The 19,223-nt window shown below is 55.5% G+C and overlaps 1 protein-coding gene across 3 annotated transcripts in view; it reads right to left on the bottom strand.

Annotated features, from left to right (window-relative positions):
* Positions 1–6,458: 6,458 nt before the first annotated feature.
* Positions 6,459–19,223, bottom strand: part of MED25 (mediator complex subunit 25) — a 17,141-nt gene continuing 4,376 nt past the window's right edge. The window contains exons 1-16 of one of the 3 annotated variants that reach the window (XM_059876814.1): positions 18,965–19,052; positions 17,134–17,232; positions 16,608–16,728; positions 16,244–16,406; positions 15,988–16,118; positions 15,688–15,775; positions 15,412–15,605; positions 14,863–14,991; positions 14,365–14,450; positions 14,233–14,290; positions 14,039–14,146; positions 11,689–11,877; positions 11,257–11,328; positions 10,919–11,137; positions 10,487–10,667; positions 6,459–8,271 (exon numbers count right to left, since the gene is read on the bottom strand). In XM_059876814.1, the coding sequence (XP_059732797.1) occupies positions 8,027–8,271; positions 10,487–10,667; positions 10,919–11,137; positions 11,257–11,328; positions 11,689–11,877; positions 14,039–14,146; positions 14,233–14,290; positions 14,365–14,450; positions 14,863–14,991; positions 15,412–15,605; positions 15,688–15,775; positions 15,988–16,118; positions 16,244–16,406; positions 16,608–16,728; positions 17,134–17,228 (2,079 nt within the window). In that variant the 5' untranslated portion in view covers positions 17,229–17,232; positions 18,965–19,052 and the 3' untranslated portion in view covers positions 6,459–8,026. 3 annotated transcript variants of the gene reach the window in all.

Genomic DNA, 19,223 nt, shown 5'->3' with positions numbered 1-19,223 from the left:
GCCCACAGTGTCTCTACAAGTCTACAGAAGAAGCTGGATCCAGAGTCACCTCTGAGGAGAGAAGACAGCAGATGGAAGAGTCAAAGACATGAAAAGGAGACTCAGTTCGTTCTTGTAGATTATTTGCAATTCTTACCATATGCAAACTTTTGAAATAGTAACATCTTTTTTTAAAAAGATCCCTCCAGCTGCTGTGTTGAATATGAGGTAAGGACTAGTGGAGCAGGAGGGCAGATAAGAGACTATGGCAATAAGCCAACTGAGAGTCACAGGTGGCTTAGATCGCAGGGAGTATGGCCACACTTTCACAATTTATTTTCAAGCTGAAACCCAGAGGACTTATGTGGGGAGTGAAAGTGAGAGGGAGAAGTGATTTCAAGGGTTTTGCTTGTAGAGGTGTCATTTCATGAAAGGGAAATAACTGTGGGAGGAGCAGGGTGGGGTGGGCGGAGATGGAACTCCAAATCTGACCTGGATTGTGGCCAAAGAGGGAATCACTACTCTCTGGACCCAGACTGCCAGCTAGATATCAACAGTTACCTCCAGAGGCCTGACTATGTCAGGAGACCCCACTGCTGGCAGTAGAAAGGAGAATCATAGGGACAGAAGTCCCCTTCTCTTCCTTAATGTGTTTCTGTATCTATGTGGTACATTTGCAATGTTGACTAAACAGTGTAAATGGGGGAAGGTCTAGAGATACAACTTTGAGAACCTTCAGTGTTTCATGAGAATGAATGACATCATGAGGAGGTGTGTGTGTACAGAGGCTGGGACACTCCATCCCTTTAGAGTTCAGATCTATGAGGAGCAATCAGATGGGAGGAGAAGCCCCAGGTAAGGTCATATTGGAGCCCCAACCTGAGCCCCAAATCTGACCTGGATTGTGGCCAAATAGGGAATCACTACTCTCTGGACCCAGACAGCCAGCTAGATATCAACAGTTATCTCCAAAGGCTGGACTATGTCAGGAGACCTCACTGCTGGTAGTAGGAAGGCAAATCGTAGGGACAGAAGTCTCCTCCTCCTCCTTAATCTCCCTAAATCCTCAGTTCTCACTATTCTTAGTACAAGCCATTATGATCTCTTGCATGGGTAATAGCCTTTTAGCTCTTGTCACCTTAACTTTCATTCCACTCATCAAAGACTCCAATGAGACTTACTTGGTGGCACAGTGGATGGGAGTCCTCCTGCCAATGCAGGGGACACGGGTTTGATCCCCGTTCGGGCAAGATTTCACAATGCCGCAGAACAACTGAGCCCGTGCACCACAACTACTGAGGCTGCGTGCTGCAACAACTGAAGCCCACACCTACAGCCCGTGTTCTGCAGCGAGAAGCCACCGCAGTGAGAAGCCCGTGCACCGCAACGAAGAGCAGCCCCCGCTCACCGCAACTAAAGAAAGCCCGCACAAAGCAATGAAGACCCAGTGCAGCCGAAGATAAATAGAAATACAAAAGAAAATGTTTTTTTAAAAAAGACTCCAATGGCTTCCGAGTGCCCTTAGAATTAACTACAAACTCTTCCTCTAAGGCCCCACATGGTGGGACCCCTGCTGCTGTCTCTAGACTGATCTCTTCTGCGTTCCACCTAGTTGATGCCTTCTCATACTTCAGATCCCATCAGGACAATGTCTTGGTATGAACCCCTAGGATTTTGTATAAGCATGGAGAAAGGTGTGCCAGGGTCCACTCCAGCATGAGCAAAATGGCAACATTTCAGAGTGAGAAGTGAAAACACAGGGTGAAATTCTATTAGTAATTACTGTAACTAGTACAATACAGCTCTCTGAAACCATCTAGCTTACCCAGTTTGCCGATTTGGAAGACATGGTTCATCGTATCTGTAAAATCTGCCCAGCCTAGCTGGCTACTATTATGACGAAGCAATTCTGCTCCCAACTGTTAAGCTGTACACTTCCTGAGGAGTAGCTGTCTGTTACCAAACTTGTTTATGCCAGTTAAGCCTCAGTTAATAACTTCACTCTATCAAATGAATCAAATATTCAAAGAGTTGTTTGTATGCAAAGCGTGTTGCCTGCATTGGAAAGAATAAAAGTGAGTTGCCTTAAAAAAATGCTGCCAGATGAATCGCAAGCAAAGTAACTGTAAATGATTAAACGGAAAAGCTCATAAAAACCTAGGAAAGTCCACCCTTCAGTTTGCTTAGTAAGTGTCTTTAGGTTCTCCTGTCACTTTTTAAAAAGAATTGGAAATGATAAATTACTTTTTATGGTTTATGGGTGCAGTTTATACAAGCATGTGACACAGAATGAGAACTGGGAGGCTGACTGGTTGTCAGAGCTGGTACCTGCCTGTAAACTTAATTTAAAAATATATCATTCTTGGAGAAACTTCCCTGATGTGGTTAAGACTCTGGGCTTACACTGCAGGGGGTGTAGGTTCAACCCCTGGTTGGGGAACTAACATCCTGCATGCTGTGTGCGGTGCAGCCAAAAATATAAAATTTTTTTAAAAAAATAAATCATCCTTGAAAAAGCAATAATAATAATAAATGTCTTAGCTCACTGAACCCTTACACACTAGGCCATGAGGGTGACCACCTTATTACCTCATTCTGCAGATGGGGAAACCAACAGTCCACAGCTGCCCCCCACACCCACTGTTTGAACACTCCCACATTGGAAAAACTCAGACTTCACCCATCTCCAAGCCCAGAGGGCTTTCTCCTTGCCTTCAGAAGCAAGGTGCCTTGAGATGGCTGTGTCCTGCCCAGCCTCTTCGATTGCAGTATCATTCACACTGGTGAACTGGCAAGAAATGAGTTGGTACAATCACTGACATGCCACATATTTTTTGGAGGGGGCAGTTTGGTCACAGTTTAAAATGGGCACCCTGCTAAAAAATAAAAATAAAATGGGCACCCCAAAAGACCAGAAACATTCTACATAACCAGTAAGAGACCGACTGAGAAAATGATGGCATTCCTCGGGGGAGTACTATGCAGCCATACAAATGGATAAGAGACTTCCCTGATGGTCCAGAGGTTAAGACCCCGTGCTTCCAACACAGCAGGTGTAGGTTTGATCCCTGGTCCAGGAGTTATTAAGATCCCGCATACCTTGCAGCCAAAAACCAAAACATAAAACAGAAGCAATATTGTAACAAATTCAATAAAGACTTTAAAAATGGTCCATTAAAAAAAAAAAAGGATATAAGGTTTTTTGCCCTGGTATAACCTGCAAGATACATTGTCAGATAAAGCAATCTACAGAATAAGGCAGAGCAAGTTCTAGAGACCTTCTGTAGCACAAAGCACCTGTGATTACTGACACTCTACCATGCACTGACATTTAAGAGCGTAGGTCTGCTGAAGTGTCCTTACCACACACACGTAACACAGAGAAGACCAAAGGGACACAGGAAAACTTGTGGAGGCGATGAGTGCCTGCTACCTTGTCTGCAATGATTCTTTCACAAGTGTATGTGCATATCCAAACTCAATCATACCTCCATCAAGCTGCTTATAAAAGTATAAAGTAAGCTGCCACTGGCCAGAAGAGCCAGAAAACAAATATACTTGTTTGCTTCTACCTGCTAGTCCAGATCATCAAAGAACACACAAGAAATCGGTTGCTAGTCTCCAGAGAGGGCTGGGAGAGGCCGTGCATTGGGTTGATTTGGAGGCCTCTAAAAGTGTGAACCACAGGAGGCTTTATTATGCAAAAAATAAGTTGAATTTTTTTATAAGTGAAGTAAATAAAAACAGAATCGGCATACACCTCAATTTGGAAATTCTCCACTTGGAAATATATCACACGGGAATCCCTGAACAGGAACTCCCCTGGCTGTCCAGTGATTAACACAGCTCACTTCCACTGCAGGGGGTACAGGGTTGATCCCTGGTCAGAGAATTAAGATCCTGCACGCCCCAGGGTGTGGCCAAAAAGAAAAAAAGGAATGCCTATACAAATGAAGGGGAAGAGATACATGTTCATGCTGATTCTCTGAAGCTTTTTTTATAATAGTGGAAAACTATACAGCTACCCAGCTGCCGCGAAGAATGTGGCAGAGCCTCAAAGACAGCCCCCCGTGACCCCACCTCCTAGTATTATAATCCTTTTATTGTCCTCTCAGCCTCACTGTGCGCTTGACCTAGCAACTGTTCTAATGAACGGAATACAGCAAAAGTGATAGGCTATCACTTCCACTCTTGGGTTACAGAAAAAACTGTGCCTCCCACCTTGGGTGTCCTGTGAAAAGGACTGCAAGGTGAGGGACCAAGCGAGACCTCCAGCCAGGAGCAAACAAGATCCCGCCCCCAGGCATGTGAATGAGCTTGGAAGCGGGCCCTCCCCCAGTGGAGCCTTCAGATGAGACCGCAGCCCCAGCTTGACTGCCACCTCGAGAGATCTTGAGCCAGAAGCACCAGCTAAGCTGGGCCTCGATTCCTGATGCGGAGAAACTGTGAGACAGTAAATGCTATTGTTTTAAGCCCTGGAATGGTTACATCAACAGGCAGTTTATGCAGACTGGATGGTCTGTGGGATTGGAATGCGTCCACTTAATGGACCAGGGGAAGCAACCATTTACTAAAAGCACACAGAGTTACTTGTAGTGAATGATGTGGACAAATGGCCATGATTCAAGCGAGGTGGGGAGGGGGAGGCAAGATCAAGAACATATAGAAACTGACCTCGTTTACATAAAACATTTAAGAAGCTATCAATGTGTGTCTACAACCGTAAGCATATAAACCCAAACACCAAACTGATAAACCTGCCTCTGAGGAATATTTCACTTTTTGTTCTACACTTCAGTAGTTTTTTTTCATCTTTATGAAACTAGATTCCTATGTAACTCAATAGAATTTTAAGGTTAATTTTCTTAAAAGCCCAAACTGATGGGAAAATATTAGTGAGTTTTATGTACCTTTAGACAAACATGTTTTTTAGAGGGTGTCATTTTTCTCATAAAATTTCTTCACAGAGGTAGGAGGTGGGCAGTCTCTCACCCAAAACAGATATCTAACCATTAACAAGTCAGTGATCTACCTTTTTTTTTTTTTTTTTTTAATTATGTTCTCCCACTTTTGCCAGATCTGTTCCTGTGCAAGAATTCTCATCAGTTTCCCAGTCTTGCTTCCAGTCCTACATGCCTGGCCCCAAAAACAAACTGGTCAGAAATGAAATGTTTCTAACCAGTCACTCACCCAAATTACAACCGTCATGGATGCCCTGGTGGTTCTGACAAAGTAGCATGCATGCAGTTCTGCCCTCTAGGAGCATATTTTGACCAGTGATGGCAACCGTGGCTAACGGCAGCTCTCCTTCGAGGGCTCAATTCTGCAGAAATCACTTCTAGCCACATGGGGTCAGAGATTCAGAGAGGCACGGGGACCTGCCTAAAGCCGCACAACCCATTGGTACAGAAGCTGGAGTCTCAACCCTGATGTTTAAGGCCTGTACTACTACACTGCAGCAGCTTTAACAATACCTCATGCTCAGAGAAAAACTTTCTGGAAAGATTGCTCTCTCAGTGTTGGCTGGTTCTGAGAGGCTGTTGTCTACACCTGGGCTGTGAAATGTGGAGGTGAGTGCTGCGTGGGTAGATCTCCTCTCTCTGGGCACGCTGTAACCCAGGGCTTCCTTCTCATCTGGGGTACAGTACGGGGTGATGACACGGGGACAGTCCCTTCAGTTCATCTAACTGGGTGCTGAGGTCTGGGGCCTCCAGTGACTGGGAACAGCCACTGGTTTGTTTGATCAATCTGTCCCAGGAGGACTCGAGCAGTGTCTGTTTGCGCCCATGGGGCAATGTCCACCCTGTGGGAAGAGCATAGCCTGCATCCTGCTAGTCCTCTTCCCTTTTGATGGCTTTGGACACAAGTCGGTCACTCTCTCCTTGAAAACACTCGTCTTCCAGAACACACCTGCCTGCTCCTCCTGTCTCCCAGCCCTTGCCCAGCCCTCACATGTGGGTCCTCCTCTGGCCTCTGGCCTTGTCCTTGCGTCTTCTTCTTCCAGAGGTCGCAAAATGGCAGCCCGGCGGCCTCCTGAGACCCACCAGCGGATTTTGTTTGGTCCTCACAGTGTTTTTTTTTTTTTGGTTTTAATTTGAATGCCGTGAGGTGGGGCAAGCACTCCCCAAGTTCGCCACAGTCCCCGTCAATCCCTGTCGTCTTACACCCGCCTGTGTCACCCATTTCCATCACCTGCCTGGCCCCTGGAGCCATCTGAGCTTTCGAGAACCCCTGCGACACACGCCGCCTGGGACACGTGGCCCGCTTTCCCTCCTTCGACCTCGTCTGCGTCAGAGTTGCCGAGGGAGCTTGCGCTTGATGCTGAAGCCCAGCCTCCCTCCCTCCCCCGATGGAGTATTCGCTTCGACCGTTCTAGAAGACTCTAGGGCAGGGATCGTAAACTCAAATGCCTGCAGGAGCCAGGTGGGCCACATAAATGAGTGAACTCGCCAGGTATAAGAAAAGTCGACGGCCAGAAATATAATCAAATGGAATCTTTACTGAACGCTGGTGAATGCATGGAACATAATACAAACAGGTATGGTACTGGAGTTTATCTTTCAAATCCAAATTGAAAAAATACAAATTGAAAAATAGAAATATTTAATTACTAAATTTTTTTTGTTTTCTCTTTCGTAATTCTTCTGCTCCCTGGACTATGAAGCCGGGGGGTGGGCCTCATCCATGCCACCCCCAGATGTCAAGGGCGGGACTGGTGGCTGAGAACTCGACCTGGACTCCTGAAGCTGGGGGCAGCACTGAACTTGATTCAGTTGTGTAACGGAAAATGGCTGCTCACAAGCGTGGGCGCTTCCAGACATGGAGATTCAGGCGACTGCTGGAGAGTGGTGAGGGCTGTCTTCCGAGGGAGCCCACTGGGCGACCGGCAGCCCACTGCCCTGGAGATCAGCGGCTAGTATTTGCGGTCCGCACTCACATGATCAACAGCAACCAAGAAAAGCAAATGGGGCAGTGTTCGTTCGTTTTCATCAAGTCTGGACGCCGGGAGCCTTGGGGCAGTTTGGTCTTTAGCCCCACGAGTTGAGTGGACGCTGTCCAGGCCATGCCCTTTATTTCTGGAGACCACCTGCAGCCACGGAAAGGGAGTCAGAATACTCCCTGCCAACGGCGTCCCCATTTCTGCCTGGACTGGGTGAACATGATCATACATTCAAGTAGCTATTTGTGAATGTCCTTGGGAGAAAAAGAATGTTCAGAAGGGTAGGAACTTTGACCCAAAGTCTCTGACTGACCTTCTCAGGGGGACCAAGGTATGGCTGCTGGCTCACCTGAAATGAGCTAAGCTGATGGACTGCAACAGTTCAGACTGCTTCCACATGTCACATGACAAGGTCGCAGAGCTTCTATAAAACACACTGGGGTCAAGTTCATCACCAGCCTGCCATGGTTAAGGTACAAAACCCTGTCACAGGTGCCGTGTCGTGTGTTCCACTGACCTCTCACGGCAAGGTCGGGGCCTGGTAATTGATGCGATGACCTGACTTGAGTCTCTGGCAATGACGCCCCCTCAGATTGAGGTAACCCGCCTACGTCCCCAGGGACACAGATGTCTTTCATCACCACCGCAGTCTGTAGCTGTGCTTAGGTGTAGACCAGCTTTCATGAAAAGTGTGTATTTCTCTTGACACACAGAAAACAAGTCACTTCCCAAGGTCGGGCCTGCCTTGGCACCATGTCACAGCTTTGTTCAGTCACATCGAGATTCTCCATGCCACAAATAAATAAAGCTAACTGGGTGGTGATAGTTCATGAGCAGCGATAGTAAAGGCCACGACTGATCTGACTCGGTCAAGCAACTGGACGTGTCGATCTTCAGATTTCTCTTCCCCTCCCGCGAGACGCGGATGCCTGCTGGACCCAAACGACGGTCCAAGCAGACGGGGGTTTCTGTTCGGGGGGCGTCTCTTCAGCTCCCTTATAAACTGGATGTCCGTGGGCTGGAACGCCTGGGTGATTTGTGTCACGTGATTCTGGAGCCTCGAGCGGCAGCCACGCCACTGCTTCCGTCGGCTTTCCGAAACCGGCCCTACTGACACTTGAGGCCCTTCTTCAGCTCATTGAGAATCGCGTCTCGTGTCTGCTCTGTGTACTGGTCGAAGCTCTTACTGTGCTTGGATTCATAGTGACGCTTCAGGTTGTATTCTTTCAACACAGACACGATTTTTTTGCATATTAAGCACGTAGGCATGCTCTTCACCTCCACAAAGAAATAGGCTCGCTCCCATTTCTCTCGAAACACGTGGCCCTCTCGTTCTCTCTTTCGTTTTGCCACTTTTGGTAGAGACATGGGTACAAGAAAGATTTCACTGTCTCCGAATACTACCCCGGGGACACCAACCGTGCCAGCCCCGTGCCAAAGGCGACAGCCTTCTGCCTCATGGTGGGGGAGTCAGGAGGGAGTGGTGGGGACTGTGGCGAACCAGAGAGCACACGCCCCGTGGAAAGGGACGGCTCCAGCCCGTTGTTTGCTGGGCGGGAGGGTGGACCCAGGGGAGCCAGATCTTCTGACTTGTCAAGAGAAGACAAGACTACAGATTTTGTGTGTGTGTGTGTGGGTGTTTGAGAGAGAGAATCATCCTGATTTTTACAACTAACTCGTTAGGGAAAAAAATGCCACATAGCCTAACACAGGGAAGGCCAAACAAAACTCATCTGTAGAGTGGCCCAGGGGCCACCAGATTGCAACCTCTCTCCTGGGAGGGGGTCTGGGCATCTGATACTAACAGGCATCTCAAACAATGCGGACGCTGGGGGTCCACCTCTAGACCACACTCTGAGCATCACTGCTCTGGGTTCGGTCTGACAACAGACAACCAAGTCTCTGCTCACAGGCCAAAGCAGCTGGCCCTTGGATGTCTCCCTAAGGACAGCCTCAGGCCCGTTGCCTCATTACACCCAAACCTGTATCTCCTCCTTAGATCCCCGCCGTGTCTCCCATCACCAGGATGGCCCCACTGTCCACTCGTCCAAAGCCCCAGAAGCCTGGTCTCTGCCTGCTCTCTCCACACGAGACCTCTTCTGTTCCTGTGTCTTCAACCACCAAGCACACACGCTGCCGCTAAAGACACACCCCGGGCTCCCAGCGTGGCCTCTGTCCCTCAGATGTCCCGGACCATCAGCGATCACCACTGGCTCCTTCTCCCGGCTCCTGCCTCAGGAAGGCCCACCGTCTACCAGCACCCAGGCCAGGTCCTGGGGACCACCCTGGACCCCACCCTACACCCACAACTTTTTCCACATGGGCACACCAGTTTCTGGCCTCACCCCTCCTGCCCCCCAACTCTGGCTGCTCCTCTGGCCTCTCCCTCCCCAGGAACATTGCCCTCGGCTCCTCCCTGCCTATCTTGCCCCATCACATCCCGCAGCCCACAAGGGGCTGACACCCAACCGACCCAGGCCTGGCCCTAGGGCCTGGCCTCCTGCAGCCCTTCCGTACGCCCTGGACAAGCCTCCAGCTGCTCAGTTTGGAATCTGAGCTCCCTCCCCACCTCTCCAGGCCCTCCTTCCCCCACAAAGGCTTGTGCTCCCAGAGGCCTCTGCTGACTTGTCCTCTGACCATCCCAAGCTTCCTCCTGCCCCACACTTTCCTTTCTGTCATCTCAGCACCTAGACTGTCACCACCTTCCTTCACTGCCTCACTGACTGCTGCTCACAGACCCCACCTGCCTGGCTGGCTCACAGGCCTCCTCTGGGCCCGCCTGGTACCCTCTCTACCTCCATGGGCACTCGTGGTCCTAGGACCTCTGCCTACAGCCTCCTCACCTCCCGGAAGCCAGGCTGCACCAGATGGCCTGACTCACCGCGGAGGCCCCGGCCTCACCAGCCCGGGGCCTTGGGGGCATCTGCTGAAGCGAGAACAAGGGCAGAGGTGTCTCCCCCCATCTCCTCCTGCCCAGTCCTGGGGGATGTCAGTGACGGGAGCCGGGGCGTGTGTTAAAAGGAACTTTATTGGGTGTCGGGGTTCAGATGAGGTCCATGAGGATGTCGTCCTCCATGACGCTGGGCTGCAGGCCCGGCTGGGGGACCGGGCCCCGGGGCCCCCCGCTGAGCAGCATCTGACCTGGGGGGCAGTGGGAAGGGACTGCATCTCCCGGTAGTCCCTGGGGCCCGGGAGGGCCCTGGGCCTGAGTCCTCCCTCCGCCTCTGGAGGCCCGAGGCACGGGGGGGTCGAGGGAGCCCCGGGGGGACCCCAGGGGCACCTCCTGACCCCACATGGCCACGGGCCGTCCACCTCCTGTGAGCCTGTAGGGGCCCATCCCCAGCACAACTCTCCGGCCCTGAGACTTTCCCAGCAACCCCAGAGGACACAGAGGCGGGGAGCCGGGGGGAGAGCACCTGCTGCCTTGGCTCTCGGTGCCCTGGGCTGTACCTCCCGGGGGCCCATGGAGCCCCCATGAGCCACAAAGGCCCAGGACTTCACTTCCCAGAAGTCACGGGACACTGGGACACTCAGCCCAGGCCCCGGGCCTCCCCCAAACCCCCTTACCTGGCAGTGAAGCCCTCGGGGGAAGCTGAGCAGGCCAGGACTGGGCTGGCGGCGGGTGCAGGAGAGGGGGCCCCAGCTGGGGCTGCCCCAGGCCCTGATGCGGTGGGGGCAGCAGCGCAGGGGCCCCTGGTGGCTGGAGGTGGTGGAGGGAGGCCTGAGGAGGGGGCACCCCAGTCTGGGGCTGGCGGGGGCAGAGAAAGTGGCTCAGAAGCCCTGGCGGAGAGCCCCCACCTGCCCCACTCCCTGGTGGAGCCTGTGGTCTTCCTTCAAAGGAATCTCGGCAGAAGCCCACGTAGGACATGTGGGGAATGGCCAGGCCGACCTCCAATCACCCACTCCCATCAAACCAACCTCCCGCCTCCACGAGGAAGGGAATCCGACTGTCAAGCCAAGAACCCCCGGCTCCCATATGACCCCCTCCCCAAATCTCACCGGGGGCGGGTTGAGGAGGAGGCTCCGCAGTTGGGGGTTGGCCCCAGGGTTCTGGGGCCGGAGGAGGGGTCCAGGAGGGGGCGGGCCGGGGGCTGCTCCAGGAGGGCCTTGCGGGGCGCCTGGAGGGGCCGGGGCAGCACCCTGGGGCTGGGGCTGCCCGGCGGCTGCAGAGGCCCCCACAGTACCCTGAGGCTGGGGCTGCGGTGGGCGGAGCTGGAGCTGACGGGAAGAGACACGGGTGAGGGATGGAGCCCCCAGACCCCTCCACCTCTTCAGCGAGATCAGAATCACAGTGTCCTCTACACACACCCCCACCCCCTCCGCGGCCCTGTCCTCACCAGGTTCTGCGAGGGTCTTGCTTGGTCCTCCAGAATGGGACCCAGCCCAGGGGGCGCCTGCTGGGCACCCATCTGTGTGGGGAGAGAGGGAGCAGGTCAGTGGCTGGGCGGGGAATCCCCATGCTGCGGAGAATCTGCACCCTGAACGGGACCCCGTCAGGAGCTGGGAACGTTTTCCCGGGCAGGGGGCGGGGTTGTCTAGGATGTAAACTTTATGCCCCTAAAGAGGGGACTGTGTCTTAGAAATTCACTAAGAATACTCTTTATAAAGGAAAGAAAGATTGCAGGGAAACATGGGGGGAGACTGAACTTGGCGGAGGAGGACGTGCCCAACACTGGAGCCCCAGGAGGGCCCCAGGGGTCCTGCCGTGAGAGCTGGGACCCAGGAGGGCAGCACAGGCCCCAGGGCGGGGGAGCCGCGGGGTCGCTCACCCCACGCTGCTGCTCCAGCTTCTGCTGCTGGACTTGCTTGTGGTTGGTGATGACCTGCCGGATGCCGTTGACGAAGCCACTCTGGTCGTAGGGGATGAGGCCCATGAAGATCTTCTTCTTGGACGAGTACAGCAGCATGAGCACGCGCACCTCGCACGGGGCCGTGTGGGGGAAGTGCACGCAGCCCGCCTGCGGGAGGGGATCAGAGCCATCACGCCCTGCAGGAGGGGGCAGCCCACCTCTCTGGGTTTTAGAAGCTTCTAGAAACCGCACAGGCCAGGCGTGGCCAGCTTTCTGCTCTGAAAGGTGGAGGAGGGTCCAGGTTTGGCTTGAGGCTGCTCCAGAGAGCTGGGTGCCCGAAGGAACAGGGTGCAGCTGGGACTGCTGCTAATGGCTGGATGGAGAGCAGAGGAAGCCCCCTCCAATCCTGCCCCCCTCAAAGGGCTCACAGCTGACAGGGAGGGAATTCAACATAGAGCTGACATGGGAAGTGCGTGCTCAGTGGTGGTGGCAGACACCCTGACGGACCAGGGATCCGAGAGGCCCCTGGGGTGCCACACCACCTCGACCTCAGCGTCTGCAGTGAAACTCACGGGAGGCGGTGCTCACACCTCAAGGGACAGACCCGGGTATCATGTCCACTGTCCTGCAGTGGGCTGTATACACAGGAAGTGCCCAGGGAACGCTAGTGAACGTGAAGCGAGGCCGTAACATGCAAGGCTTCTGGGAGAGGGGCTCTTAGTGGAGGAGGGGCTGATGAGCTTACGGAACCGGTGGAACCTCGGCCAAGCCAGTCTCGCTTTCTCAGGCGAGGCAGACCCTGATAGCTGCTTAACATCTGCCCCTCTCCCTGTGTGGAGAACCCCAATTCTGTTTGGGTAGCAGCACGTCTGGGCCCCAGGGCACTCATTGGTGCCTGCTCCCCCACGGTCTCCTCTGTCCCTACGTGGGGATCAGGGGCCCGGGTCTGGCCCAAGATGTGAAAGGAAGCCTGCTTGGTGTGGGAACGTGTTTTCCTAAAGAAGGGGAAATACAGGCTGATAACACACCTCCTTTTTGCCCTCCTACATTAAGTCAGACAGGACTCCTTGAGCTTCAGGAACCATCTCACAGTCACGAGAGAGAAACAAGGGAGCCCCAGAGATCCTGGCCCTGACGTCAAGGGGCTACAGACCTAGCCCTGAGAGTGCCCTCCTCTGGGCATCCTGTTACACGTCACAAGTGAACGCCTGCTTGTATCCGGCTCTCAGAACCCAGATGCCACGCTGTGAGGGAGCCCGAGCCACACGGGGAGGCCACATGGAGGCACTCGGAAGACCAGGCGCAGCTGAACCCCAGCTGATGGGCAGCACCATGAGAGGGGACCATCTTGATTTCCAGCCCAGACGAGCTTTCAGATGAGCACAGTCTTAGCTGCTATCTGACGGCAACCCCATCAAAGACCCCGAGCAAGACTAGCCCAGCTGAGCCCAGCGGACCCACACAGGACTGCGAGAAACAGTAAATTGCTGGTCCAAGCCTTCACCCCAAGCATCTATCTGTTCTAAAAAACCTGCCGGCTGGGTGTGCTGTTACTTGCTGTTGGAGGCATTCTTAACTCTCAGGATTGCCTTCTTTGGAGAATTTTCCTCAAGGTACCATGAGATAACCTATGAGGAGTCCCCTCTCCTGAAAAAGAGCTAGGTTCACAGAATGGACTCAGTAACTGGTTCTGGTCCTATTTAGAGACCCTCCCTTAGTGCTATGAGCTGAATGGTGTCCTCCAAAAACACGTTGAAGTTCCAGACCGTGGCACGTGGGAACGGGACCTTATTGAGAATAGGGTGCTTGCGGAGGTAACAAGTTAGGATGAGGTCATTCGAGTGGGCCCCAATCCAAATGACAGGCGTCCCCATAAGCAGGCACACACACCAGGAAGAGACCACCACGTGAGGACACATGGAGAGAGGACGGCCACATGACGACAAAAACAGGAGACAGGAGCAGGCTGTCTAAAGCCAAGCCCGCCTGGGGCTGCCACCCGCAGGAGGCAAGGAGGGGTCTTCCCCCAGAGCCTTGAGAGCACGCAGCCCTGCCGACGCCCTGATTTCGATCATGTTTCTCTCTTTCAGGAGCTCGAGAGAATGCACTTCTGTTGCTCTTGGCCCCAGGAAGCTGTGACACCCCGCAAACCCGTCAGAGCCAAGAGCTTTCTCCGATGGCTCCTGTCATACCCTGCCATGGTTTTAAAGTGAAAGAAACCTCAATCTGGGGCAGACTTTAGGAGCCCAGCATCACAAAGGCAGCCCCACCATCAAAAACAGCTCCCTGGGCCCAAGACAGGAAGCCACTGCCTGGCCACCCAACTCACGAAGCCGTTGCCCATGATGCGGTAGAGGCCTTTGAGAGAGTCCAGGTCCTTGTTGGTGAAGTGGAACTGGACCATCCTCGAGTTCCGGAACAAAGGGCCCAGGGTGGTCTGCGGGAGACACCCAGGTCAGCGGGCGTGCGGAGGCAAGGACAGAGGCAGGAGGGGTGGGAGGTCACCCGCCACCGGCCACTCACGAGCAGCTGCTGGGGGATGAGCTGCATGATCAGCTTCTGGGGCCACTGCTCCGTTTTCCTGGGGTGACACCAGGAGAAGCATCAGGAGACGCACATCCCAGCTCGCCACCCACCACACCCCTGGCCACCTACAGGTTCTCGCCGTGATTCACGTAGACCTGACAAGGCAGTGACCGGGTCAGCTTGGTGTTGGCGTCCACAGAGGCGGGTTTGGGCTTCTAAGGGGGAAGGAAAGGTGTATCTGGGTGAAAAGGGCCCTGAGCCACCATTTCTTTGACCTCTCCGCCCTTCCCGGGGAGCCCCAAAAGCTCAGGATAACCCCCCAGTTTAAGGCCCACAAGCCCTGGGCCCCTTCATCAGACCACCAACCCTGCAATCCTCCAGCCTTCGAATTCCATGAATGTGGGCCTCTTCCTCTTGCCCTCAAACCCTACCACCCAATGTCCCCTCCATGCCATGATCTCCTGGGTCCTCCCCGGACCGAGAAGCTGAGACTTCTCTTAACCCTGAACTCTGGGCTACCCATCCCAAGCTTCCTCGGGACTATCCTGAGAACGACAAATCCTATGACCCCACGGGCGCTGGTCCAGCCCTGCAGCACACCAGGGTTGGCCCAACAGAGCCGCTCACCTCCTGCCACTCAAGGACCCCACTCCAGGCCAGGAGTTTGTTGGAGACTGACTGCTGCCCGCCAAGGGCTGGGGCCCCGAGCTGGGCCGGGGAAGGGCCACTCACCCCGCCTGGGGCCACGGTGCCCGCCTGGCAGAAGGGAAAGAGAAGGAAAAGCCACAGGGCAGGATCAGACCATCTCCTGGGAGGGGCTGTCCTGAGAGGACCAGGTCAACAGGCAGAAGAGGACAAAGGTCCCTTCCTGTGTTTCCCCAGGCCCAGAACGCCACTGGGCCACACCTGGGGCCACAGATGCTCTAATCCTGGAGGATTCAGGTTCTCTCAAAGACCCTGGACTCCCAGGACCCTTTGGACTCCTCGGAACAGTCTTCACCCACCCGCAAGTACCCGCCGATTCTGCCCCCAGAATTAGTCTCAGCCTCGCCTGAAGCACAGGCTCTGTGAGCTCCCGAGGACCCCAAACAATAAGACCCATGTGCCCTCGGGCCCTCTTCAGGAAGGCCGACCTCTCCTCCCTGCACTGTTGGCGGCCAGGAGGCAGGCACCTACCATGGACGGTGCCCCGGGCTGTGCAGGGGGCGCCAGGCCCGGGCCTGGAGCCACAGTGGAGACCAGGCTGGGCTGGGAAGCAGGAGGTGGCTTGGGGGCACCGGGGGGCCCTGGGGGCAGCTGGGTGGCCTGGGTCTGGCTGTAGGGGGGACCCACTCCTGGAGTGGCTTGCTGAAGAGGGTTGATAGGCGAGACTGTGGGAGAGACCAAGGGAAGCGGTGTGGGTGGGGGTGCGGAGACCTGGCTGCCCAAACCCACGTCCCTGCTGGTACTCACAGCGAGGGCCCAGCCCCGCCTTCTGGTTCTTGGCTGCCTCCACGGCGTTCTGGGCAGCCACCTGAGCTGCACTCAGATTCCCAGGGACCTGGTGACAGAGGGGAAGAGCTGCTGAGGACCATCCTGCCCAGCTCCAAAATCCTAAGAGGACGTGACTCCTAGCCTGAAGAGTCCCACCCTCCAGTGTTTCAGGGGAGACTCCCCTATCCAAGACTTAACAATTCCAACCAGGTCTCTGCCAAGGGGCCAGGGCTTCCGCCAAGCCCTAGGAGCACGTCCCTCCCCTGGCAACATCCATACCTGGTACTGCTGGGGGACCGGTGGCAGAGGCTGCTGGGGGGCTGTTGAGAGTGTGGCGCCTGCGGGTGCGGCTGGAGGCAGGGGTACAGGTTGCTTGGGCTGGAGGGGGCCTGGGGCTGAGCCACCCCCAACTGAGCGCCGAGGATGATCGGTAGAGCCCATTAAGGAGGGGATTGAGAGACACGAAGCACATCTGAGTGAGAGGGAGCTGGGGAGGACACCCCCAACCCTGCCCCCCACCAGCCCCCGGGCTCACCGGGCAGCACAAGCCCCCGCACCAGCACCATGTGCCGTGGGTCCTGGCTCACGTCTGCTGGCGGCTGCAGGGGCTCCAGCATGGCTGGAGGAGCCGCCTTCTCGAACAGCAGCCTCAGGGCAGGCAGCTTCCGGGGGGACACAATGGAGAAGTAGATTCCTCGCTGAACAAGAGGGGACAAGCAGTCAGGACGAAGCCACGGGGCCAAGTTCCCACCAAGCTCTGGGACAGAAGACCCAAGACCTAGAGTAGCTGCCCTGGGCGATTCTGGGTTGTAGGTCTCCCAATAGGAGCCAATGGCATCTGTGCCCATCCTGAGACCCAGGCTGGCAGCCCCCTCCTCCCTCAGGTCAGGAGTCGTCACCTCTCCGATCTTCTGCACCAGAGTCTCCGTCGTGCACCCCGAGTACGTGGTGCTCTCGACAGCAGGCAGCAGGTACGGGGGTGAGTTGCAGATAAGGAGGCAGACTCGGTGTGTCTGGCCGCTACCGGAGACAAGCAAAGGTGAGGAGAGGGTGGCAGCAGGGACCCCAAGAAAAGACCCGAGCCAGCAGCAGCAGTGACCAAGTCCTCCACCCCACTGGAAGTCAGGAGTGGGGACCCATTTCCCAGCTGAGAATGCTGAGGCCCAGAGAGCCTCCTGAGTCACTGGAAGTCACCCAGCCACAGGGAAGGCAGGAGGCACACTCCGAGCCAGCTCCCCTTTCGGATGAGGACTCCGAGACAGGGAGTGGGCCAGGGGATACCTCCTGCCTCCTGGCTCCCAGGGCCCAGGACAGACAGCCCACCCAACGCCCCACAGGGAGGCTGGGGGTGGAGCCTGTGACCCACCAAGCGGGCTACGGGCCAGGTGGACAGATGGGTGTGGGCCCCACACCGGGCACACTCACATCTGCTCCCGCATCTTCTTGAAGTCGTCGAACAGCTGCAGGGCCGTGCTGAGGCCTTCGGCGATGAGGCTGCAGCTCTCACCACCCCCGCCCATGAACCTGCAGGGGGCAAGGGGTCAGCGCCTGGGGTGCCCAGGGCCACCACCCGCCAGCCCCCAGGCCACCAGGGAGGGGCCCACACTTGGGCCAACCCTCTCCGCAGTCTGTGCCCCTCAGGATGGGGACACTCAAGAGTGCCCTGCCCTAGCCCCAGTGGGCAGGGGCTGTTTGTCATCTCCTGAGAGGGAGTCCCTCTGGCAAAAGGCCCCATGAGAGCACAGAACAGAGAAAGGACCCGGGACACTAAGCCCAGGAGCCTACGCTGAGGCCCAGTCCCCATGCGCCTGCCCCACGCTGGGCCGTCTGCCCGGCCTTCCCCTACCTTCCCAGCCTGCTGTGGGGCCTCCTCTGCCCTCCCACCTTTAGGGGTGAAACTGCATCCTTCAAAAACGTATGTTGAAGTCCTGATCCCCCCACTACCACAGGAGGCAACTGGATTCGGAAACAGGGTCTTTACAGAGGTGAACAGGCCATGATGAGGTCGGCAGGGTGGCCTGAACCCAATATGACCAGTGTCCTTAGAAGGCGAACGGGGAAGCAGAGACAGACACGCTCAGAGGAAAGGGAACATGGATGTGATGAGAGAGGGGGCGGGACACCACGTGGAGATCAGAGGGACACCGCACAGGCCAAGGAACGTCTGGGGCAACCGGAAGCTGGAAGAGGCAAGGAAGGACGACCCTCCCCTACATGCTCCAGAGGGAGCATGGCACCCCACCACCCCACGTCGGCTCACGCTCCTGGACCCAGACTGAGGGGCGGTAACCTGCTGTGGCTGTAAGCCACCTTGTTTCCAGTACTTTGCTCCAGCAGCCCCAGGAAACTATGACACGCAGACTTGGTCTCTCCTCCACCTGATCCACAGAGGGGTCACCAGTGTCCGTCCCTGTGGGGTGGGTGGCAGGCCTCTGCCAGATGGCAGCTGCTACCACCATGACTCTCTGGGTCACGTGGTGGCAAGGCTGACCCTTTGCCACGAGGGACATCTGTGCAGACTGGGCCCTGTGGCTCTGGACCATGGCCCCCGTGTCTGTGTCTGCACCTGTCTCCCCCACCAGGCATGGATGAGGTCTGGACTGTTCTTGTCCCAGCCACACACGCCCCGCCCCCCCAGTATGGCACAGGGGAGGGCTTGGAACTGTGTGTTACATAAACAAACAGCTTCAAATCCAACCTTGGTCATCAAGAACAGAGCCAAGCCTGCCCCGCCCTGGGCCCTGCCCACCTTCCCGCTCCATCGCTCCCTGGGTGCCTCCGAGAAGGTCCTGGATGCCCCTGGAGTCTGTCATCCGCCACACACCCAGGTCTCTGCCTGTGTTATCCACCCGAAGACCACATAACGCCACCCACTCTGGCCCAGGAAACCCTGCATACCTATTCCAACTCCCAGCCCCGTGTCATCCTCCTCCAGGAAGCCTTCCCCACCTGCCACATGAATCACCCTTGATCACATGTCCCCCAATACCGTGACTGTCACACTTCCTCCTACAGCCCCAAGAAAGCGCAGCCCTCAGTGAGACCTCAGCCGGCTCTATGATGTGCCCGAGGACACACAGGCTCCGGGAAGTACCTTCTGAATAAGTGAGCCCCCAACTCGTGGCCCGTCCGTGCTCTACCTGGATTCTTCCCCAGTGTAGATTTCGGTCTTCTGCCCCCACACTCAGGGAGCTCAGCCTACACCACTCCCCCTCCCCGCCACCCACTCCCCAGACCTCCTCCTCCTCCTCCTCACCATTGAGACTCTGGTTTGCACAGGAATTTTAATGCCACAGAGCTGGGGCAGAGGCCGATGAATCAACCAATCCTGGATCCACCCTACTGCCAACTGCCTGTGCTAGAAGAAATCAAGCCATCTTCCCGGCCGGGCTAAGGGTAGGAGTGAGGGGTAGGGGGAGAGACAGGAAGCAGCTGCTGCAGGCATGCGGGGTCTTCTCTTAAGAGGGATGAAAATGTTCCAGAACTACACAGAAAAGACGGCTGCACAACATTTT

This window comes from Bos taurus, chromosome 18, assembly GCF_002263795.3.
Source record: "Bos taurus isolate L1 Dominette 01449 registration number 42190680 breed Hereford chromosome 18, ARS-UCD2.0, whole genome shotgun sequence".
NCBI classification, from domain to species: Eukaryota; Metazoa; Chordata; class Mammalia; order Artiodactyla; family Bovidae; genus Bos; species Bos taurus.
Note: the sequence above shows the minus strand (reverse complement) of the source record. Positions and strands in the feature narration are given on the sequence as shown.